Source organism: Typopeltis vanoorti, chromosome 21, assembly GCF_054136105.1.
Source record: "Typopeltis vanoorti isolate ZY-2024b chromosome 21, IOZ_Tvanoo_1.0, whole genome shotgun sequence".
Classification (NCBI taxonomy): domain Eukaryota; kingdom Metazoa; phylum Arthropoda; class Arachnida; order Uropygi; family Thelyphonidae; genus Typopeltis; species Typopeltis vanoorti.
Window position 1 is genome coordinate 88,836,754 of NC_143569.1, and position 26,259 is coordinate 88,863,012.

Genomic DNA, 26,259 nt, shown 5'->3' on the forward strand with positions numbered 1-26,259 from the left:
TGCATAAATCTGAAATGTAAAATTTATGATCTGATACCACTTAAAATAAGCAAAAGCAAATTGTTTAAAATAAAAATAAATAAATAAATAGTATTTTTACTGCTATTTTATTTCTATAATTTTGGCATCCCAACGTTTTCCAATTTATTAGTGACTTAACACTGTAACAGAATCTGTGTATATTTTAAAAACAGCCACTGCAGTTTGATAAATGGAAAACATCTGTTAGCCTTGAACCATGAAGCACCAACTACAGTAAGGTGTTATATGTACTGAATAAACTATGCCCTTCAATGCTTGCCTAATACACACACACACACACACACACACACACACACACACACACACACACACACACACACACACACACACACACACACAAATATTTTGTGATAAAAATAAATAACATTAGCAACACAACACTTAATGAGAACTAAGTAGTTCAAGTAGAAGGTCATCCATTAGTTTTCTCTCCTTGTTATATTAATATCAGAAACTTAAAACAAAAATTTAATTAAATTAAAAAAAAAGAAAGGGAGGTAAATTTTAATTAATTCTTTGGAGGGAAAACAAAATCATAATGATCTGCCCAATGCAGAATGAACACTTTATGCAGCAAGAATTTCAAAGGAAAATATTAAAAAATTAATATTTAAACATAAAAACTCTTATGTAATATAATATGATATGATAAAACTCATTTCACTTCCATAATACTGAATTAGGGCATTAAGAAGAAATACTATCTGACACATCCATGGAGTCTAAGAACTCATCACAGGAGGACATTATATTGCACAACCCACTATCTAGTATGTGTACAAACACACACAGGTAGAGTGTACATCTTTCTGGGCACAAAAACAATGGTCTAAATAATTTAATGACTAAATAAAGTTTGTTAATCCCTAGATATATGTAGAAAGTTTTCCACTTGGTTACAAAGTAAATTATTCAGTTGTTTATTGATGATGCAAAACTGGGAAGAACAAATGATAAATTGTTTTCCCCAGTTTTTAAATGAAAAAAAAAAAAAAAATGAAGGTGATGTAAAGATCCTGCAGGAAGACTTAAATAGATTAGCATTGGCTGCCAATGCCAATAAATGGCTGCCAGTTTAATGTGGTCAAGTGCAAGATGATTCACTCTGGGAAGAAGAGATCACAAGCTATGTACAAAACTGATGGAACTGACCTTCAGGAAACTGATGAGGCTGGGGACTTGAAGTTTAGAGAGCATATTGTGAAGGTAGCCAAAACAGCACATCAGATACGTGGTTGTTGAAGAACACTAATGAGCAGGAAGAGTGAGAAGTTATGTTCCTCTTTATTAGAGGAACTCAAGAGGAAGCAATAACAGGAACTAATATCAATAAGCGCAAGGTGTTGCATTTTGGAGTGCAGAAATATAAGGCTGTATACTATATCGATGGTGTTCTACTGCAGGAAGTGGATGAGATTAGAGATTTGGGAGTGATGGTTGACAGTAGACTGAAGTTTAGAGGGCATATTGCTAGGGTTGCACATTGTAGTGCTGATGATAAGAAGTACTCTAACATGCAAGGATAAAGAAGTGCTTGTACCACTGTATGAGGCATTGGTCAGACCACACTTGGACTATTGTGCTCAGATCTGGTCACCTGGTTTTCAATGTGATGTGGAGACATTGGAGAGGGTCCAGAGGCGAGTGACTAAGACAATATATTGGGACTTTGGGATACTGGCTATGGAGAGAGGTCGAAGAGATGTGGATTGCAGAGTTTGGTGGATAGGAGGAAGAGAGGTGATATGATAGAGACATTTAAGTTGGTGAGAGGATTTTATCAGATTAATCCAGAGGGGATTATAAAAAGAGTAGAAGGTGAGAGGGGAAGAACTAGAAGTCATTCCTGGAAGTTATGTAAAAGTGTGGTGAAGAAGGGTGTGAGGAGTAGATTTTTTACATGGAGAATTGTCAGTGAAACACATTCTGATAATGGAAAGCATTATCAGAATGTGTTGTTAATGCAAGGAATGTTAAGGACTTTAAGATTCTATATCATAAATATGTTGTCAGTTGAATGAACCTCCCACGATGAGTCTGTCGACTCCATGGAGGGTGTAATAATAATAATAATAATAATAAGGCTTTAATAAGACCACATCTGGACTACTGCATTCAGATTTGGTCACCTGGATTCTATGGGGTGAAGTAGTGTTGGAGAGGATTCAGAGATAAGTGACAAAGGTTGTGGCAGGTCTATGGAATACTCCCTATGAGAATAGACTGATGATTTGTGGTTCTAAAATTAGCTGATAAACAAATAAGAAGAGACATATAACTTATTAAAGGGGTTTTATAGGATTCATACTCTAAACGTTTTTTTCAGTACATGGCAGGAAGGAAGAAAATGAGGGGTCACCCATAGAAATTGTGTAAGAGTGTAGTTATCAAGGGTGTTAGAACTAGATTTTTGACAAAAGGTGATGAATGGATTGCTAGAGGTGGCTGTGAGTACTTCATCAGTGGATAACTTTAAGGAGAGGTATGATAGGTATTGTGTGAATAATGGATCTTCTGCAATGAGTCTTCTGACTCCATGGAGATACCTGCATTTTAACAATAATTACAATTATTATATTTACCAAGAAATTATATTCTTTTTTAATCTTTTACCTAAGTATAAGCACACAAAATTTATGCGTGAAGTATCTTCCCTACTAGTCTACTTGTATACAGAGGTTTCTGACCTCACATTGATTGCCTGAGTATAACATAATGCAAGCATACTTCTTAGACTGGTTTTGACCCAAACTGAGATCAGTGGAAGCCAGAGCCAGAAAAATATCAAGGTTGAATTAATGCAAAGTCATATATTTTCCACCTACACATATCAAAAAATGTATATTACCTTATTATTAAAATACGTGATCAGAGATAGCTGTAGAAAAGTTTTGGATAAAGGATTAAAAAAAAAAAAAAACATTTTCTTGGCAAGTATAATTTACTTTGTAACCATTACTTTGTAAGAGAAAAAAACTTTCTACAACTATCTCTGACCTGAGTATTTCAATATGATGATGATGATATGTTTTTCTGCTATTCTTAATTTACACAGAATGGGAGAGAAAAGATTAACAAAACAAGCATGTGATGGTAGGAAATAAAGACCCAGAGAAAAATTAAGATTTAGTGGATCAATGCAATGGAGTGCCTCAGTAACCTGACAAATAATAGATCAAATGAAACCTGTTGATAGGAAGCTAGTAATAATGTCAACTTAATTATGAAGTACTGCATAGTATCATATACACCCCTTGAGGATATATTCATGGAAGATGAAGAAAACAATGCATACCTCCTTATCTATTATAGCATTACCTCAAAGCATGCAGTTTTTTTTTTTTTTTTGCCAACTGAACATTGAAAATCATTATTGGTATTTTATTGCCTTGGTTACACACTATACAGAAAGTCAGTAAACAAACAACAATTTCTTTCATAACATAAATTAAAGATGCCAAGAAATTATATTCTTGGTTTAATCCTTAACCAAGTGTAAGCAAACAAAAAAACATGAAGCATCTTCAGATACTTCATGTGCAAACTTTTTTACACTTGATTAAGGATGAAACCAAGAATATAACTTCTTGGCATCTTTAATTTATAGTATAACCAAATGAAAATACTTTCAACATTGTTTCATAACAGTTTAGTTGAACTATTGATATGGAAGAAAAATGGAAGATCAGCACTGCATGCATGGGAGCTATTAAGAAGAATTTATCAGTGGCAAATTGCATATCTGAAGTGAACAAGATAACATGAGTTGGTGTAGTTATGTGGATGACTAATGAAATCAAATAGGAACTGCAGATGAAAAGAGGTCTCGAAAAAAAAAAAGTAACAGAGGGATTGAGAGTAGTCTCACAAGGAATAAGACAAGGCAAGTAAGTGACAATATAGTAAGGAAGACAAAACTGGAATGCAAGAGGAGAATACCACTGTGAACAAAAGAAAATCCTTAAGATTTCTTTTGTTATGTGACCAGTAGGAGGAAAAATGATTGGGGATAAATTATCTTGTTAGGCAGAGATAATATGTACAGGTGACCAATGCAGATGCCATAGTGGAGATGTTTAATGATCACTTGATTTGGGTATTTCATCTTAGAAAAGCAGGTATTATTCTTAGAGGCATGAGGAGGATGTATTTAATACTAAGGAAGTGGAAGTCAATAAGACAGTGGGAAAGGATGGGATTTTACCAAGTGCTTTAGTGCATTAATTGCTGGCAAGAGATAAAAACTCTCACCACAACCTTGTTCTTCTAGTGGGGATAGAGAAGAAATATCTCATGCCACCACACACTTTCTTGTTTGCATATCAGCAAACATTCTACATATCGTGAGGAGTTCTTCAAGTGTAACCAAATCAACGGGGGGGGGGGGGAAGAGTGTGTTTCAAGATATATTAGAATACAATAATTAAGGAATTCAGATATACTAACTAATATATGCTACATTTAGTTAGTATAGCTGAATGACTGAAAAAAGTGTCAATATGTGAACCAACATTAACAAACCATTTGAGAATAGCAAATATAAGTGCGAGAGAGAACAAGTGTGAATAGAAATACTTTCATTACTGAAAAATTAATTATTAATAATTTTACATTTATTATTATATGTGTGTGTGTGTCCTATAATATATATATATATATATAGGACAAGATATATTAGATATATTCAAGATATATTAGAATACAATAATTAAGGAATTCAGATATACTAACTAATATATGCTACATTTAGTTAGTATATCTGAATGACTGAAAAAAGTGTAAATATGTGTGAACCAACATTAACAAGCCATTTGAGAATAGCAAATATAAGGGTGAGAGAGAACAAGTGTGAATAGAAATACTTTCATTACTGAAAAATGAATTATTAATAATTTTACATTTATTATTATATGTGTATGTGTCCTATAAGGTTTAAGGTTACCAGCATGGAGAAAATAACACATGATCTTATAAACTCTAGCCATGCATTCATGATGGGCATAAAAAAACTTATGAGGAGAGAAAGAAATTTGTGAAATATAAATAACCAATAATAAACAATGGCTGTATATATTGGCAGCTTACTAAATAACTATAGGGAGGGGATTATCCAATGAACTAATAATGCTGATCATGCGATATATCTAGGCATGGCAGAAATACATGTGAGTTGATGGAGCAGCAAATCATCTTGTACAATTTGTTGAGTTTGTTATGTTTATTTAGTTCTTTATGTTTTATTTATATTTTGCCTTGTTTTCTAAGAAATTTCTTTCACTGAATGATCAATATTCATTTTATACATAGTGATATATACATAAATGTTGGGACGAACCATAAAGAATAGTGAAGATGTTGTGGCCTTAGAAAAAGACTTGAATAAATTGAGTGATTGGGCATGGAAATAGAGATATGAGTTCAATGTTGCAAAATGTAAGGTTTTAAAATTTGAAAAACAAAGATGGGGGTGCAGAATTTATGCTTGGTGAGACTATATTGTTGGAGGTAGAGGAAATAAGAGATCTGAGAGTGATAGTGGATAAGGATCTAAAATTTAGGGGGATACATCGCCAAAATTGTGAAGACAACACAAAGGCTTCTGGGAATGATGCAGAGGACACTGACGTGTAGAAGTAGGGAGATTCTTGTTCTGTTGTATAAGGCTTTGATTAGGCCACACATGGACTATTGTGCTCAGATTTGGTCACCGGGTTTTCAGAAGGATGAAGAGATGTTGGAAAGGGTCCAAAGGCAATTGATTAAGGTAGTTTCTGACCCCTGGAATGTTGAGTATGAGGAAAGATTGAGAAGATGTAATTTGCAGAGTCTGGTGGATAGGAAGAAGAGGGGAGATATGATAGAGACCTATATAAGTTGGTAAGGGGTTGTTATAGGATCAATGCTGGAGAAGTTTTACAGAGAATAGTGGGAGAACCAGAGGTCAACCCTGGAAACTGTATAAGAGGGTGTGAGTAGGGGAGTGAGAGGCAGGTTTTTTTCGTGCAGAGTTGTGAATGATTGGAATGCCTTGCCTGAGAGTGTGGTGTCTGCAAGGAGTTTGAGTGTGTTTAAGACAAGGTATGATGAGATGTGTGTGTGATAAAAGGACCTCCCAGATGAGTCTTTGACTCCATGAGGTCTTGGGGTAATAATAATAATAATAATAAAAATAATTTCTATCATTATCAGTATTATCCACCCTTTCAATGAATCCTATCTTCATTACATAAGTTTTTCTTATTGTCAACAAGCTCATCTGATTTATCAATAATAGATATCTCACACAAGCTAGTATTTTGTTGGAGATCAACAAATGCAATCTACTTCATGTAAATACATAGGAGGATTCATTTTTATTCAGGAATAGATTAACTTTTACTCACTACATCTATTCTTTCCAAAGACTGGAATACCACAAAAAACAATCCATCTTTAACAGACGCTCATACACTGCAGAAGCAAAAAAACAAGTAGTTTTATCATATCACTAAATACAGTATAGACATTTACAGTTTATGTACTATACTTAGCAACACTTAGTGTAATTAGAGACAACTGGGTCAATGACCCCCCCCCCCCACACACACACCATGTTGTTTACATGCAAATAAAAATTTTATTGTAACCAAACACAATATCTAACTAAATACATTTGTCCTAATATCCTCTTTCAAATTTTAATTTGCTGAAAATACACGGTAGTGAGAGTTTATAATGCAGTCATTGATGCGTGCACGTGCACACACACACACACACACACACACACACACAGGGTATATTAAAAGTCAGGCCCCCCATAGGCTGATCACAATGTTTTATTTTATTTATTTTTTTCAGAATGTTATACAATAGAACCTAAATTAATGAAAGAAGAAAGAATACAGATTGTTCTTATGTATGCCAAAGACAGTGCCATATAACATTCAGTTGTTTATGAATTTAATTCTGAGCATCCTGATGATCAGAAAACTGGTGGTAAATTATTTGTTTGTTTTAAAGAAAAAGGAAGCATTGATGATCGGCAGCCAAGAAGTTCAACTGATGCAGAAACATCTGCATGGGTCTGTAGGCATCTGAAAAAAAAAATAGCCCACGTAAACCACTGAAAAATTTTTCACAAGAAAACAAATATTGCAGTGAGTTCCATTACACACAATTTTTGTACAATAATTCTTCACCTGTACAAAATCCAATTAGTTCAAGAACTACACAGCGATGACTGAGACTGTCATGCGGGAGTACTGTGCTTGGTGTAACATAGGCAGCTTGAAAAACTTATCATGAACAGCAATGAAGCAGTAATGGTTCAATCAAAAGACTGATATGCACAATACTGGTCCAAGAAAACCAACACCAGGTAACAGAATGATATGTACAATGCGATCTAGTAAAGGAAGTGTTTAAAGGAAAATGGCAACCAATTTGAACATTTAATGTAATTTATATAATAAACTGTCTATGGGGCCTGACTTTTGAACACTCTGCATATAAATAAAACTTGAAATCAGTTTGAACTGTATTTGAGATTTTCAATATCATTAAGACACAAATTTCACAAATTTAATTTTTTTCACAAATGCTAATTCCAACTTTTGCAACTAATTATTATTATTGCACAGGTACTTCCACAGAGTCCTAAGATTCATCATGGAAGACCCAAACTATCAATACAATATCTATATTACCTCTCCTGAAACCATTTAAAGCAAAAGCACTTACAATTGACCAGACAACCCATTTCATTCATTCACCACTTCCAAGTGAAAAATCTAGTCCTCACGCGACTGCTAACCATTCTTACCCAATTCCCAGGGATGACTTCTTATTCTTTCTCCCTCTAAGCTAAGTGGTGAAACATTTCCTCTGCATTAATCCTATAAAATCCTTTTAAATATCTTAAATGTTTCTATCAGACTACCTTATTTTGCCTATCAACCAACTTTTACAATCCACAAACTGCTAATCTATCCTCATATAAAGCATTCCACAGACCACTCACCATTTCCTCATCCCCAAGAAAGAGCCTCTGTAGCTCAGTCGGTACAGATGAAGCCCTCTGGTTGGAAAGATCTGGGTCCTATTCCTGGTTGTGAAGTGAGGAATCTTTATCTGGTCTGTTTTGACAAAAGGCGAGTTAGCCAGTCTCATATGGAAGTAGGGGTTTTTTCCACTCAGAAACTCTGGTTTTTCGTGCCCCTGAACACACACATGGATTACAGTCAGGAATAGTTAAAACCCAGCCATAGGCCTGATTCATCAGCTATGCCAGTCCTGAGCCCAGATAAAATTGGGGGGGGGGGGTTTGAGATGGTGCTATACCTCTTTGTAAAAGGGACTCACTGCCACTGTATCATCATACAAAATAAAAAAATCCCCAAGACTCCCAATTGTTTTATTAATAAAAACAATCATTGCAGTATGAAAATTTCTCTTTTATCTTGTAATGCCATTAACAACAAAATATGTGATAAAAGGACCAAAATATATTTCATACATTTAGTATATGCCTGATATTATTATTATTCCAAGATATCTCCAGAGACTCAGCTCATTGAGGGAGGCCACACACCACATGTTACATATTCTCTTGAATTCATTCATGTTATTTGTACTTACAACCTCTAAAGGCAAGTCATTCTGATCATGCACTGTCTATTAGAGAAAAATCTAGTTCTTGTCCCTTTCTTGCATTCAATCTGAACTTCCATGATGCCCAATCCCCACCCTTTATAAAATGAAAAATTCTATCTACTAATATCATGTATGATATTCAGGAATTTTAGGTCTATTGTATTACTCCTCTTTCTCCTGTCTGCAGTTTACAAATTCTCAATCTCTCCTCATATCTACATTCCATATTCCCAATATCATCTTTAACAACACTTTTTGTACCCTCCCCACTATATCTGCATTGCCTCAAGAACCAAGAGACTGCATCTGTGTTACATTTCAGCACTGCAATTCAAAACTTGTGAACAATTGCTGTGTTCACAAGTTTTGTTATATGATCCCTGAAAGTGCATAACTTGACATTTACTAACATTGAACTGACAGCCATTTTCACATGCCCACAATTCCAGCTTATTCAAATCATTCTACAAGTACTGCATGTCAGATGCATTTCTGATTAACCTGCCTATCTTTGTATCATTGGCAAAGAACTGCATGTCACCTGTTAAATTCTTCCCAATATCATTAATGTAAAGAAGATTGAATAACAGTGGACATAGGACAGATTCCTGGGATACACCATTGGTCACCTTAAATTTTGTAGGCTTGCATCCCTCCATAAACTACTTTTTTGATAGTTGTCACTCAGTCATGTTCTTATCCAAACTAAGAATTTATAATCCAATCTCACATCCTCCAACTTATGCAACAGCCTCCCATGCTGAATTCTGTCAAAAGCTTTGGCAAAGTACTAAACTAATATGGTGTATGCATTTCCCTCTAACTCAACCAAGACACTATTATAAAATGTGAGCAAGTTATTCGAACATGACCTTTTCTTAAGTAACATGACTTTTCATTAATATCGCTAGCCAAAAATTTTGAGTTACCCTGCATACTGTGAAGAACTAACTATTTCTAAATTATTTAAGGTGTTATTGAAAGCCCATATTCTTTCAGTAACTCCTTTGAAGTCTGTGTTTTAGTAAGGGCTATACACATCACGGCTAGTGGAGAGATTAAACACGTTATACTACATAACCTGAAAGTTTGTACAGCTTAAGTATATGTATCAGTGTTAAATAGTATAACATAATGATACAGAATAATTAACATATTAATAAAATTATATGTTAAACCCAGTTTTGGATTGTGATGTAAATATATTATCTCAGCTATATACAATCAAAATCAAAAAGACAATTTACCTAAATCTTCAACTAGCTTCAGCATAAGTCCACCAATATGGAGGTCCCCTTTGACCCTTAGGGTCCTTTCTACCCGAAGATCTGTTACAAAAATATGCAACTCCCAAGATCCATCTCCCACAAGATAGCCATCTGCTATCATTTTTATTAACTTTAGAAATCTGAAAAGCCAAATAGACAGTAAATTATTATTCAACAAAATACATTTGTCAAGTGCAGTATTCATTTATTGTTAAAAAAAAAGAGCATGTACAGACAGGCATGAACAACATAAGTCAAGAAATATTTTTTATATTCTCAGCTGTTCAGACACTGCTAGAAAAGTAAATAAAATGACATTTTTTAACCAGCAAATAAAATTAAATTTTTATTTCATTCATATTTTCTCTAGAATCAGGAAATAATAGTTTGTGAACAAAGTAATTTCATGACTTTTTTTTTTTGCATAATAAGAGATGTACACAAAAGGATACTAAGTTGCCTTTCGATATTTTGACAATAATGAAAATCACTATAATTTTATATCAACAGATTATTTACAAATTTACTGATAGAACATTTTTTCACCCATTTCATTTGAAACTTGTCTTTAACAGTGCAAACAAAATTTAAAGATAAATAAACTAGTTCTAATCAGAAGATGCAGTGATGTTAATATTTAGTTATAAAATAATAATAAAAAATGAAATGTGCAGTAGTTTTTATAAAAATGTCCCACTGAAATAACAACAATGTGCTAAAATTAGGTCTTTAACAAATTTTAAAGATAAATAAACTAGTTCTAAGCAGAAGATGCAGTGTTAATATTAAAATAATAATAAAAAATGAAATGTGCAGTAGTTTTTATAAAAATGTCCCACTGAAATAACGACAATGTGCTAAAATTAGGTGTAAAGCAACTCAAGCAATGCATAAGGAGAGAAAAAATGCTATGGCTACCTGCCAGAATTGTTATATAACAGTTTACCAAATGAGATATTTAACAAAGCATCATTTGACTAGACCTGTAGATAATACATCTGGAATGCACAGTGCTGCAAACAAAATGAATGATATTTTTCATTTTTATTTATTTATTATTATTTTATTTTTTTTACTGAGTAGAGTAAGAGTACCTGAAAGTTGAGTATGATTATTTAAGCTAAAATATCAAGGTAAGCTAAATAAGAGTAACTAGATGTGTTCACTTATATTATCAAGGTGCCAAGGTCTTATTAAATGGGATAACACTTAAATTTTATTATTATTTTTTTTCCATTGCAAATTCAAGCATGAGAGTTGTTTAACCACCTTACCGACAATTATGGATCAAATACGCATCCTCATATGCTTCGTATTCATCACATATTTCAATGTAATATCAATGGTGTTACAATTTTAATATGCACTTCGCATCCATGATAACCTTGACGTTCATAGACGTCTTGGCCAGTAGCATGGTTAATCTATAACATAGGTGGCCAACAGCAGGCCCGTAACGTGATTTTGTACGGCCCACGGAAGGATAAAAACTCTATTAAATTATACGTATTATCAGTTTAGCTATTAGTTTCGATCCCAGATTTTACTGATTGATATACTAGTTATATTCATTATTTCTGATGACGGAAACAATTTATATTCTCAACACGGAATCAACTTTCGAAAATTTTGAAAATCGACTTTGATGAATTTGTTGCCGCACATGAATGCCCACAGTGTTCTCATTAAGTTGTGTTATATGTAAAAAAACCAGAAATATGTAATTAAATTTAATTTAACAACTTATATTTAAATCAATCGAGTATTTTATATTGTTCTCCCAGTAGTAAAATGATTTAACAATAAGTAATTCAATACATATAACTATTGCCTTGAAAAAATGCAGAGTTTATTTTTATTTAGGTTCTGTCTAAAAGTGTGCGGCCCGTGACGCTACCACTCATATATTGGCCCTCGTATAGAATGAAGTTGTCCACCCCTGATCTATAATATAATACAAATGGGTGAAGGTTGATAATAATGCAGAAACATTAATTAGATTTGCAAATCTATGGATTTTATGCTTTATTCAGTTGAACTCTGAATGGGTGGTAGCTTATTGCTGCATGTAACAGATTTACAAATGGGAAAATTACTGGTGTAATTCTGACTGTAATGATAAAAATGAAAATAATACATAAAGAATGAATAAAATAAACATGTTCTGAGTAAATGTTAAGCATGAAAAAATGAAAAAGGGAGAATGATAAATATGGATAATGAGAAAAGAGACTGGCGAGTTTATTTATTTTTGGTTTACTGCTGCAAAGACAGCAAAGATTATACCATACCATTGCAACAGTTATTGTGATACATAAAACGATCAATAATAAACAGCTAAATAAATAACATGTTATGTAGAGGAAAAAAAAATTAAAAAACTAATCAGTCATATTTATGATCAATTTACAAAATTGATCAATGTCAAGTTATATTTAAAATCAAATATATTTATATAGATTCTTTTTTTCAGACAAGTTAACAATTTCAAGCAATTTGAGTCTGACATGATCTACCTGAGTATGTATGGCTAAGCCAGATTAGTAAACATTTTAACTTACATTCCTTTCTTGAGTAATGTGCTGGCAAACACAAGAACATGGCATATAGTAAGACAAGTATTGCTTACACATAGGTGGATCATCAGCCCTAAGCAGATGTGTAAGATAACTGCAACCTATAAGGAACCTAATAAGAATGACTTCCTTTTTTTTTGTTTCTATGTTGACTAGATGGCCAATGCTTTATTTCAGCTTAATCTCATGTAACTGACAAGCAGGTTCTCATCGAACAGGATCATTTCAGGAGCCAAACTAATAGGTCAAGTGATTAATGCACTCTATAGAGAAGTACTCATAATTGTAAAGTTCAAGTTATGCTGAAGTTATTTTCCTAACTATCATCTTCACAGCATAATAGGATTTCAGGACAGGCACTGTGGTGGCTGGCTTCCTCTTTGCATACTGATATGAGATATTTTGTCCAGTGTTGATCAACTTTTGTATTTCTTTTCATCCTTCCACCTTTGGAAAAATGGGAGTGGGTTGGCTGATCACAGATGACACACGAGATTTCTTTGGAGAACTATTATGTTTCCTTTACTACCACATCAAAGGTAATCAAAATATCTGTATTATTTAATGTTAAATTCTCAACAGAAGTTTCAAAATGGATAGGGGTTTTATATAGGAAGTTGTATGACCAGTGAGAGGAGTAACCATCATCCTTGGAACGTAGTTACATCATTATGCTTTGAATTACTTTTAGATATTTTAGTTATTAGCTTACTCTCAATTTGACATCATTAAATGCTACATGGTCACTCTTGTACATCATAGCATTTTAGGGGAGAAGCTGTCAACTAGAAGATAGAGTCACAGATTCCCTTTCCACATAGAGTAAGTAGTAGGATACAATCACAAACATCCATGACAGGATTTGAACCAACAGCCTGTTGGTTAGAGAGCAGATAGACTAACCATGTAGCCACCAAGATATTCAGATGAAATATATTATTATTATTAACATCTGACCTTTTAGGAGAGAAAAATTACAACATGAGAGGAGACTAGAATTGCAATGCACAGAGAATCCTAAGGATATGTTCACTATGTGGACAATAGGAGGAAAAATGATTGTGGATAGATTATCATACTGGATGGTGACAGCAGTTGAGTGACAAAGGCAAATTACAGAGTTGAGTATTTAATGATCATTTTGTTAGGATGTTCAATCCTGGTAAAGCAGACTTTATTCCTAGAGAGATAAGGACGGGTGAATAATTAAAACCAAATGAAGGGATGCATTCCAAATACTGAGCTCTAGATGCCAATAAGGCAGTGAAACTAAATGGTATTTCACTTCATTTTAAAGAAATGTGACAAGAAACTGACTGTACCATTAACCTGGCTGTTCAATGAATGTCTTACTGTTTTACCCTCCTTCTACTCCTTGGGAACTAACACAGTGGTGGTAGAATGGAGATACCACATTATAAACCAGTTTGTATTCTGTCTGTGGCTGTTAAGATTTTGGAAAGAATTCATAAGAAATCATATACAGAATTGAGTAGATAAGGGAAATATTATTTATGCAGGCCAGTATGGATTTGGTAAGAGGCACTCTTGTTTTAGTGGTTTTAATTTTTATATCTTTTCTAACAGAATAACAAGAGCAGAAGATGAGGTTAAGACATATACACTTTTTTTTTTTTTGATTCTGTAAAGCATTTGGCAGGGTGCCACATGCAGCAGTGCTGATTTTGGTTCTTCAAGAGGATTTGAATAAGCTGGAAGGGTAGACAAATGAATGGAGATGTCAGTTTAACACAGCTAAATGTCAGGTTTTGAAATTTGGCATGCTTTATACTCAACTTGTTGGATTATAAAGAAGTGGAGAAAGCAAGGAATCTTGAAATGATTGTAGATCTCATCAATGAGATTTGAAAGGGATGAAGTAACCTCAGAGAGAGTGCAGAGGAAGAAAACTAAAATGATATGACTGTGCAATATTTGGTGGAGAGACAATGTGTGTGAGTGTGTGCATGTGTTGGGGAGGGAAAGGGGGAGATATAATTGAGACATTTAAGCTGCTGAACGGTATTTATCAGATTGATAGTGAGAAAATTTTCATACAACACAACAATCGGAAGGAACACAGAAAGGGGCCATCCTTGGAAGTTACAAAAGGAAATATTAAATAAAAGCATAAGAAGTTTCTGCATGAAGAATGGTAGGAGCATAATGAAATGCAAGGGTTAAAACAATAAATGGGTAAGGGGTAGTAGGAAAGATCACAGTGTGTAGACCCCCCCCCCCCCATAATGAGTCTTATGAATCCATGGAGGTAAAATAATAATAAAGCAGTAACTGCATTAATAAATCTATATTTTGGTATTTTTCTTCATATTTTGATCAAAATCTTTTCTTTTCTACTCTGTTTAAGCAACTGTATTTCCTCAGATAAGCTCTACTTACATATTCTTTATTAACATAAATATTAATACTGTAATGCCAAGTTCTGTTTTGATATGTTCATTTTTAAATGCATTTCACAACAATGCAATTAGGAATACTCTAAATTGACAAATAAGATTTTGATGAAATTCTGGCATTTGCAATGATAGTAAAATTTGTCATACTGCTTCAATTTGGGTTGAAACTGAAAATTTTGGTAACTGAGCTGCACAAAATGATATGCCAGAGTATTAAACAAAATCTAAGGCATTCAATGTATGACAAAATAGGCAACTTCTATGACAATGAACAAGAATGTTAATTATATTTGTCTAATGAATTGATGACCAATTAATCTAAACTTTTGTAATAGCAACTGCCACAGAATTTGAATGTTTAAGAATATGTTAAAGCAAATAAACTATAAAAGGAACATATCACGTCTGTTAACTATATGTATTCTCAGGCCTTCTTTTTTATTTATTTATTCATATATATTTTTGTGGAGTTTGGAAACCCCATTTTTGAGAGGGAAGTCCTGCAACATATGTATGAGACATAATGCAGGATAAAGATCTTTGGCTGAAAGTACTTATCAACATTCTTTGCATTTTAGGGATTCTCTGGTCTTTCCAACATGGTTTTTTTCTAAAAAGACTTCTGAATAAAAGATGCAAAAGTTACATGAAACATGCATATGTTATGGCTACTAGTTGTCTGTTTTCCAGCTTGCTCTACATTAGCACTGAGATCAAAAAGTGTGTGTGTGTGGGGGGGTGAGAGCAAAGGTACAACACAAATATAAACCAGACCTTGAATTATCTGGTAGTAGTTATGCATGCATCCAGGTAAAAATATCAGGCAACTCCAATTACCCAAATTCATGGAGTTCATAAACTCTGCCATGGGATCCTTAGGCGTCTCATGCCAGTTCCAAGCCTGGATAAAGGAGGAGGATCAGTCAGATGAGTGTCGATGCTCTGACTGTAAAGAAAAAACACGATTGTCAGCTGATGCTTATACGATCAACAGCTAAAACATGCCGGCTCAGACATTGCCCGGATGAAGAAGGGCTGCGATCCCAATCGAACAATCAGGATTGGATCGAAAAGTGGGATACCAAAAGGAAACAGAAACTAACAGAACTATTATCAGTAGGAACATGGAATGTACGGACACTTTGGATGTCAGGAAAACTAGAATTATTTTGCGAGAAAATTAAGACATATCCGTTGATATACTAGGACTGGCAGAGATGCGATGGACATCATCAGAAGAGATAAATGGATGTGAAGTAATATGGTCAAGGCATGACACCAAGCATGAAGCAAGAGTTTGTTCCTTCTTAACAAAAAAGCTATAAAGGCACTATTAGGCTACAAACCAGTCAATGAATGAATTATAGCAGCAAGATTTCAAGCAAAACCATTTAACATATCAATAGTCCAGATATATGCACCCACATCTGACAGCACAGATGAAGATATTGACTTATTTTACAAAGATCTGACAGAGACAATAGAAACAATACCAAAGCAAGATGTACTAATTATTGAAGGAGATTGGAATGTCAAAGTCAGAATAGATAATGATGGTTGGGAAAGAGTCATTGGAAAATATGGTTTTGGAGAAAGAAATTAATGAGGCAAAAAAATGTTAGAATTTGCTGTGGACATGAGATGATGATCTGTAACACAAAATTCCAGTAAGAGGAGTGTAGAAAATGGATGTGGCAATCAAATGATGGGAAAACCAAGAACACGATCTGTATGATTACAATTAAAAGAAGATGGATAACATCAGTACAGCAGTGTCGAACTTTTCAGGAAGCAGATATAGATTAGGATCATAGTTTAGTGATTGCAAACATCAAGTTGAAATTAAAAAGAAAATATCATTATTATTATTATTACATAACACCTTCAGGGAGTCCAAAGACTCATCGAGGGAGGGTACCTACTCTATAGCTTTCTCTCTCCACTAACTACACTAATGCCATCTACAGCCCACCACCACTAGTATTTTCACAGACAATCACAAACATCCATGCCCATGGTGGGATTCGAATCCGCAGCCTTTTGGCTGGAGAGCGGGACACTAGGCCAACCTAGCCGGTAACACACATCATCAGAAATGAAGAGACAGCAAGAATAAGTGAAGCAGAAATAGGAAGAGGGTATAAAACAGTGTCAGAAGAAAAACTTAAAAGTGTGGACAAAGAAAAAAATTTGAAACTAAGAGTGAAAGAAGTAATGAAGGCGACAGAAGATGCAATTGAAGAAACAGTACCAGAAGAGTGGATTAGACAAGAAACACCGAAGTTAGTAGAGGAGAGAAGAGAATGTTGAAGATAAGACGGGATACATCAACAAATAGAGGAGTAATATAGAAGAAAGTGTAATGAGGTGAAAAAAAGCAGCCAGAATGGATAAGATAAAATGGTTAGAAGCCCAATGCAATAATATAGAACAGCACTATAGAGAGCATAAAACTAGGGAGGTGTACAAACTGATTAGAACCATTAATAAAAGGTGGCAACCAAAACAGACCACAATTAAAGACAAAAAAACAACAACAAAGCATTGATGAATAAAGATAAAATTGTACAACAGTGGACATGATACTGTAGTGAGTTATATGAAGAAAAACTAGATTTAGATAGTGTTGGGAAACTGATTGAAGAATTGAAGCAGATATTACTACCAGGTAATGAGTATGATATGGACATTTTAAAAAGAGAGGTAGAAAAAGCAATAGGATGGCAAAAACACAACAAGAGTCTGGTAATGATAACATCACTGGAGAAATGATTAAATCTATGTAATATGGTATGGAAATAAGGGAAAATGCCAGAGGAGTGGATGAAATCGATATTAGCGACATTATACACTTCTCTGGCAAGTAGTTGTTAAGATCTTGGAGAAAGTAGTGAGGGACCGTATACAGCACTGGGCAGATGAGGGTAATGTTATCTGTGAGAGTCAACATGGATTTGTGAAAGAGCACTCTTGTTTTAGCAATATGCTAGCCTTTTATAATAAAGTTACAAGAACATTAGATGAGGGAAAGGCATATACTGCAATTTTCTTAGACTTAGCGAAGGCATTTGACAGGGTGCCACATGATAAGCTGATATTTAAGTTGCAGCACATGGGTCTGGATGTCAGATTGGTCAACTGGATTCAGGATTAGCTGTCCGATAGGTAACAGAGAGTTGTGTATGATGGAGCAGTTTCAAGGAGGCAGAGGGTTACAAGTGGGGTCCCACAGGGCTCAGTACTAGGACCTATATTGTTTAACCTTTATATCAATGACATTGCCAGTGGATTGCAAGGGGATATTCAGTTGTTTGTGGATGATGCGAAGCTGGGAAGGATTATTAGTAATAGTGCAGATGTAAAAGCCCTGCAAGAGGATTTGAATAAGCTAGGTAGATGGGCAAATGAATGGGGGTGTCAGTTTAATGCAGCAAAATGTAAGGTCTTGCAGTTTGGGAAATATCGATGGGATGCTGCATACTCTATGGGAGGAGTTATACTGGAGGAAGTAGGGGAGACAAGAGATCTGGGGTTGATGATTGATAGAAACCTGAAATTTAGGGGACATATTGCAAAGGTGGTCAAGGTAACACAGAGGATTGCTGCAATTATGAGAAGGACACTGACCTGCAGAGATAAAAGGGTTATCATTCCATTGTATAAGTCTCTGATCAGACCACACTTGGACTATTGTTCTCAGATTTGGTCCCCAGGATTTGAAGGGGATAAATTAACTGTGGAAAGGATACAAAGACGGATGACAAAGATGGTTTCAGGACTGTACAATTTTCATTATGAGAATCGGCTGAGGGAACGTGGACTGCAGAGTTTGGTGGATAGAAAAAGGAGAGGTGATATGATTGAGACTTTTAAACTCTTGAGAGGTGGTTACAGGGTTGACACTGGGGAGTTCTTTCGCTTGGTTGAACAGCAGGAAGGAGTGATGACAAGAGGCCATCCCTGGAAGTTATGAAAGGGAACTGTGAGCAAGAGTGTGAGCAGTGGTTTCTTTGCATGGAGGGTGGTTGAACCGTGGAATGCATTGTCTGATGGAGTGGTGAGAGCAAGAACAGTCAGTGAGTTTAAGGAGTGGTATGATAGACTTTGTGTTTCTTAGGGGGAGACCTCCCCTCGATGAGTCTTGACAGACTTTATGTTCTTAGAAAGGACCTCCCACGATGATTCTTTTGACTCCATGGAGGCCTGAATAATAATAATAATAATAATATATACTTTCTTTGTTTCAGAGGGCATTTGATGGAAAACTAATATCTATATTAAAAGATGTGTATAAGAATGCAGTTGCAGCAGTTAGAATAGGTGATGATTTGGGGAAATGGTTTAGAACAAGCAGAGGTACTAGACTGGGGGACCCAACATCACCAAGCATTTTCATCGCACATTTAGAAAGAGCAATGGATAAAATGAAGGAAGATGCAAAAGGAATTATTATTATTATTACCCATGAATCTCCAAGGAGTCCGAAGACTCATCGTGGGAGGACACCCACTATACAACTGTCTCCACCACCAATCATCTCTGCCAACGCCATCCACCACAACTAGTATTTTTTTCTGTAAATTACGTGTGTTCTGAAGGGCTGATTTGTCTGTATGCGGGATGAAAAACCTGAGTTTCCGGGAGAAAAAAACCCTGCTACCTCCATATGAGATTGGCTAAATCACCTTCGATTGAAAAAGTTGAATCAATTGAATATCAGTACATGGGATGAGAATTAACAATCTGAGATTTTATTATTATTTGTGACACCTCCAAGGAGTCTGAAGACTCATCGCAGGTGGACACCTACTATACAACACTCAGTCCCCACTACTACACCGAACCTCTACTACCAATCACCTACATCAACGCCATCTACTGCCCACAACCACCACCACAGCTAGTATTTTTGTCAGTAAATTGCATGTGTTCTAAAGGGCCGATTTGTCTGCATGTGGGAATGAAAAACCCGAGAAAAAACCCTGCTACTTCTGTATGAGATCGGCTAACTCACCTTCAATTGAAAAAGTCCATATAAAGATTCCTCCCATCATGACATTGTTATTACTGAAGAGGATGAAAGAGAACTACAAAAAAACATTGAATCTGTTAAACGAGGAAGGGAAGAGTTTTTGACTTGTTATGAACTTGTGAACTTGGAAAAAAACAATGGTATTTGGTGAGAAGAACATGAAACAAAAGATATTAGTGGAAAACAAGTTGGAATTGATATAGAAAAAGTAGAACAATTTACATATTTGGGAAGTAAAATGACATAATCATTCATCATTTTCACCATTCATCATGTTTCAGATCCATCAGATGTATGGATCTGAAACATGGGTAATAAATAAGGAATCAAGACAAAGAATTTTGGCATTTGAAAGAACTTGCTACAGGAAGATTCTAAGGATAGGATGGGTACAGCAAATCACAAATGAAGAGCTCATAATCTAAATCCTCCTGAGACACTCTCTGGACACAAAAAAAGACTATCATTATCCCTTATCCTAAAAATAAATAAATAAAATAAAAAACGATATATATAATAGGAAGCATATCAGCTCTTCAGCCAAAAGGCTGCGAGTTCGAATCCCGCCATGGGCATGGACGTTTGTGATTGTCTGTGAAAATACTAGTAATGATGATGATGATGATAGGCGGTAGATGGCGCTGGTGTAGATGATGATGGTAGATTGAGTAGTGAAGACAGAGTTGTAGAGTGCCCTCTCTCAATGAGTCACTGGACTCCCTGGAGGTGTTATGTAATAATAACAATAATAATTATACAATGGAAACTGCAATTATTTGGGCACATCTGCAGAATGAGTGAGGACCAGAAGATAAAGACATTCATGTTTGGTATATGGATGGTGTAAACAGAAGAGGTAGATCATACAGAGAATGGATAGATGACATAAAGAGTGAAGGAGGCATCGAACACCAACAGTACAGTGAGCCCATGGTTCGTGATAATGATGATGGAGTTCATACTGTTACCACCCTAGATGGATGCAGGTCGCTTGCTGGAAGGCTATGAAACAATATTAGAATTAGTATAAAACACTATTTTAACAGTTCTATCAGATCTAACTTAAGATTTCATTCATTCCCCTAATTTTATTCAGAACTCTCACATCAGTGGTTTCTACTCTAACTAAACTCAAGATCCATATATCAAAACTTACTTTAAAAACACGATTGTGATTACTTACTAATTTGGTACATTGATTACTCTCATGTATCATACAAATTTATCCAAATACATCATATGATACCGGGTGGAAAGGCTTGTGTGTTCGTCACACATGTTGAATTGTATTTTAATGGTATTGATACGAACACAGATTGATAAGAAAATAACTATTTATTAACTTAAAAGCTAATATTTTGCTGGTATTATATCCAGCATCTTCAGAGCACACAAATAAAGTTTGTTACAAATGCGAGACAACTACAATACGGCATAACAGTGGGGCTAGTACAAGTAATTGTAGCATGCAACACAAGACTAAAGTCCTGATAAGGTGCCATCTAAGTTTAAAAAAAAAAAAATACTAGTCTAAAGTTTTGAAAAAATAGTACTCCAAATGTCTTTGAAAGTTTTGAAAAAAATAAAATAAAAATAAATAAATATTAATTTGGTCTTAGGATGACTGTCTCTTAAATCTTTGGTAGATTTATACAGCCATACTTGTTAAGATTTAAACATACTCCAAACCTTAACAAGTATGGCTATATAAATCTACAAGATTTGGGAGACTGTCATCCTAAGACCAAATTAATATTTATTTATTTCAAAACTTTGGACTACTATTTTTCAAAAGTTTCAAAGACTACTATTTGGAGTACAATTTTTTCAAAACTGTAGATTACTGTTTTTATTTATTTTTTAATTTAGATGGAGCCTTATTAGGACTTTAGTCTTGTGTTGCATGCTGCAGTTACTTATACTAGCCCCACTGTTATGCCGTATTGTGGTTGTCTTGCATTTGTAACAAACTTTGTTTGTGTGCTCTGAAGATACTGGATATAATACCACCAAATATAAGCTTTTAAGTTAATAAATAGTTCTTTTCTTGTCAATCTGTGTTCATATCAATACCGTTAAAATCCAATTCAACATCATATGATAATTTGCTAATTCGATTATCTATTTTAAATTTCTCCGAACACAGTAGTTAAATCTGACTGTCTTCCGCTTCCCCTCTACTGATTCACTATTGTGAATGCAACTATCAGGACATAGATATGTCAAGGTGGCTAAAACATGTTAGAATTGTTTCTAGAGTGGTGAGAGAAAGAACAGTCAATGAGTGGTATGATAGACTTTATGTTTCCTAAGAAAGACTTCCCACAATGAGTCTTTTGACTCCATGGAGGCCTGAATAATAATAATATATTAATTCCACACAAGAGGTTGCAAAATCTATAATGATTTACTGCTGTATATAGCAAAGCAAGCATGGAACTCTCATGTTTTTGGAGGAAAAAAAAGAAAGTATCCTATCCCTAACACAAGCGCAATCAGTTGGTGAAACAATATGTACTTGTATTCAGTATTAATAACTGGAATCAGTTCCCTGCATGAGGCACTTTATCCTAGTTCATATTTGTATACTGATTATTTCTTCTAATAAAATTAAAGCTAATATGAAAAACAGAATTTGAAATCAAAAACAGACAAAAACGGCATGCCATATTTATGCAGTTAAATTAATAAGGATAAGCTTCTGTTGCTGTTCTTACCCATATACAAGTTATCAGCTGATAAAAATAGTTATGCCACTGTTCCTAACATACTGACTACCAGTACAGATTATGCCACTCAAGATCAACAGTAAATCCTCTTGCCTACCCCACCCATCTCTAGATATGTGCCACTGAAAGATTCAGATAAAACTGAAATGATGCATGTGACATTCAAAAGTGCATTTGACAGCCTGACAAAGACTACTGAGAAACTGTCATCTTATGGTCTGTGCCTTCCAACCTTTAGACCTGGATTGCCAATATTCTCTCGAGTTGCTTGCTACATATAACAGATGGTGTACTCTCTTCAGATTTCTCTATTAATATAGCCATTCTCTCACTGATCTCAAACCCTATTCATAGATTTGCTGATATAGCACTTTCCATTTTCCTGAACTCATATGACAAGCCTTGCAGTGCTTAAAGATCCCAAGCCTCAAGATCAATCTCTATACCATCCTTCAGTGGGGTGATGAAAACTAGTCACCTTCAAAGCTACCAAAACACAATTTTGTCTTTCTTACACAAAAGAACTCAGTACTTCTTCCCTTTCCTTTGATAAAAATAAACTCGGTATTCAAGACAAATCACTCTTCTTAGACTGACATTCAACTCTAAACTTTCCTGGTGCAAACATCAGTTCTATAGCATCCTTAACCTGCAAAAAAAAAAAAAAAAAAAAAACTTGGCATTCTTTTTATTATTATTTTTTCCTCGCTAAGACCCTATGTGGGCCTTGGCCTTTTTCAGAAACTTCTGCCAGCCTTCCTTATTCACTGCTAAGTTCCTCCAGTTTTTAACCCTCAAAGTCTTAATATCCTAGATCACTCCATCTTCCCATATCAATATAAGTCTTCAATCCTTTTTCTTTCTGGCCTAGCATTAAATATCTTCTTAACAACTCTGTTGTTAGGAAGATATTTAATTATCCATGTGTATAATATGTCCTGCCCAACTTAATTTACTGATTTTAATGTACTTAATGTTTGGCTCATTAAATAATCTGTACAATTTATGATTTTATCTTTCTCATTCTCTTGTACTGCTCCAAAAAATATGTTGGAGAACCCTTCTTTCAAATAGACCTAACATTCTTTCATCTGCCATTGATAATATCATTGATAATACCCAATCTTATAAGCATTTGTACATAGTTATTTTTTGTTTTTCTTGAGATCAAACATGACTAAGTATTTCCTAAGTCCATAGAGACATCTATTCATGGAAAGAGTGCTTTTTTGAATTGCGACACTGATATCATTTTTATAATTAATTCCTGATCCCAGGTATATAAAGCTATGTATGATTCAAATTTATAGGGACCAATTTTGATTTGATTTGAGAAGGATCATCATCACAAGTTTTTCTTGCTGCTGGCATATATTTTGTTTTTTTCTTGGTTAATCTGCAGATGCAGCTTCTTTGCTGCCTTTTCTAAACTGATAAAAGTTTCTTTAATTGCTTTTTGTGTCCTTCCTATAATATCAACATATGCCAGAATTTGTATTGACTTATAGAAGATAGTTCCCCCTTGTATTAATACTAGCATCAATGAAAACCTTTTCAAGCACCATATTAAACAATAGGCAAGCTGAGGCATCCTTTTGATGAACACCATTTTTTACATGTACTGGATCAGAAAACATGTTTAGAATTTTTATCTGACATTGTGTGTTTCACATTGTAGCTTTAACTAACGCAATAAGTTTTTGAGATATCTGTAGTTCCTTCATTGCAATTAATAAATTAGATCTGTCTATGCTATCATATGCAGCTCTAAAATCTATGAAGAGATGGTGTGTTTCAATTACAAATTCATTGCATTTTTCAAGTATTTGGCATATAGTAAAAATCTGGTCATTTGTAGATCCTACTTGACAGAATCCACATTTTGAAAGTTTTTCCACTTGGTTATACTATAAATTAAAGATGCCAAAAGAAATTATATTCTTGGTTTAATCCTTTGTCCAAGTTTAAACAAACAAAGTTTGTGCATGAAGTAACTTCATGACTGGGCAACTTGTATATAGAGGCTAATGACTTCACATCGCTTGCCTGTAATCCCATAATGTGAACGAAAGGAAACTGTGAGCAAGAGGGGTGAGGAGTGGTTTCTTTGCATTATGGGAAAGATCACTACCCAGACCAACTTCTGCATTACTTCAACCTTGATATCACTTCAGGGTCTACTCCCACTGATGAAAACTCAATAAAGGTCAAAACCAGTCTGGGTAGTGACCATTCCCATAATGCATAGCATTATACATGTCCATAAAGATATGTGCTTTGCATTATGGGATACCAAGGCAAGTGATGTGAAGTCATTAGTCTCTATATATGAGTTGCCCATCATGAAGCTACTTCATGCACAAACTTTGTTTCCTTATACTTGGACAAAGGATTAAATCAAGAATATAATTATTATTATTATCCAGGCCTCCATGGAGTCAAAAGACTCAACGTGTGAGGTCGTTTTTAGGAAACACAAAGTCTATCATACCACTCCTTAAACTCATTGACCATTCTCGCTCTCACCATTCTATCAGGCAATGCATTCCATGGTTCAACCATCCTCCATGCAAAAGAAACCACTCCTCATCTTCTTGCTCACAGCTTCCTTTCGTAACTTCCAGGGATGTCGATTGTCATCACTCCTTCCCACTGTTCAACCAAGCGAAAGAACTCCCCTAATCACAAGCACTAATGATATCCTGGCCTTACAATTCTGCCCTCCATGGAACTGCCCGTAGTTGATACCTAAGACTATTATAATCATCTGCCTTATAATTCCACATACGTTCCCTTTTCTTTGATACACCTGCATGTCTATTCATCTTCCAAGTCAAAACCACATGGTCACTTTCTCTTCAACTGGTGAGAGAGATGTCATCTTACTTATTATCAGCTGTTCTGATGCTATGACCAAATCCAAAACTCATGAACCTCTTGTTCCCTCTATTACATGTTGATTAAGACATTTGTCCCTCAAGAATTCTAGAAATTCCATTCCCTTATTGCTACATGCATCCTCCTCTCCCCAATTTATACTGCTGTAGTTAAAATCTCCCATAACATTCATTCTTCTTGCACTTGTCAAGCTCAACTGCCTAAACATCTCTGGTTCCCCATCCTCTGTGCTCCCTGGTTTGTAGCAACACCCCACTAAATATCCTGTCTTGGCCACTTCTATCTCACACCATATGCTTTCAAAACCATTAGCGTCAGCCTTCCAAAGCCTCCACTCTTAGAGGATATAAGTCATCACTTATCATAAGCAGTATGCCACCACCACCACGCTTTCCTTTCCTATCGTGCCGAAAGATGCTGTACCCTCTTGGCATCTTTAATTTATATAATCCACATTGATAATCATGAATATCATTCTCTGCATAAGGATAACGTTTCTTGAATAGAATGCTGGAGAAAATTTTATAGGTGGCACATAATAATTTGATTCTTCTATAGTTAGAGAAGATCATTACATCGCTTTTGTTATGTATAAGACATGTTATACTCAGATTCCACTTGTCTGGGATCACATGCATTCTAAAAATTAGCCAAACAGCACTCTCC

At 34.8% G+C, this 26,259-nt stretch overlaps 1 protein-coding gene across 1 annotated transcript in view; it reads right to left on the reverse strand.

Moving 5' to 3' along the window:
• The window catches only part of LOC150095090 (unc-112-related protein-like), a 170,609-nt gene that overhangs the window by 140,666 nt on the left and 3,684 nt on the right, over positions 1-26,259 (reverse strand). Inside the window, exon 2 of the mRNA XM_090411416.1 lies at positions 9,921-10,081. Coding sequence (XP_090267542.1) covers positions 9,921-10,062 — 142 coding nt within the window. The 5' untranslated portion in view covers positions 10,063-10,081. The remainder of the gene's footprint in view (positions 1-9,920; positions 10,082-26,259) is intronic.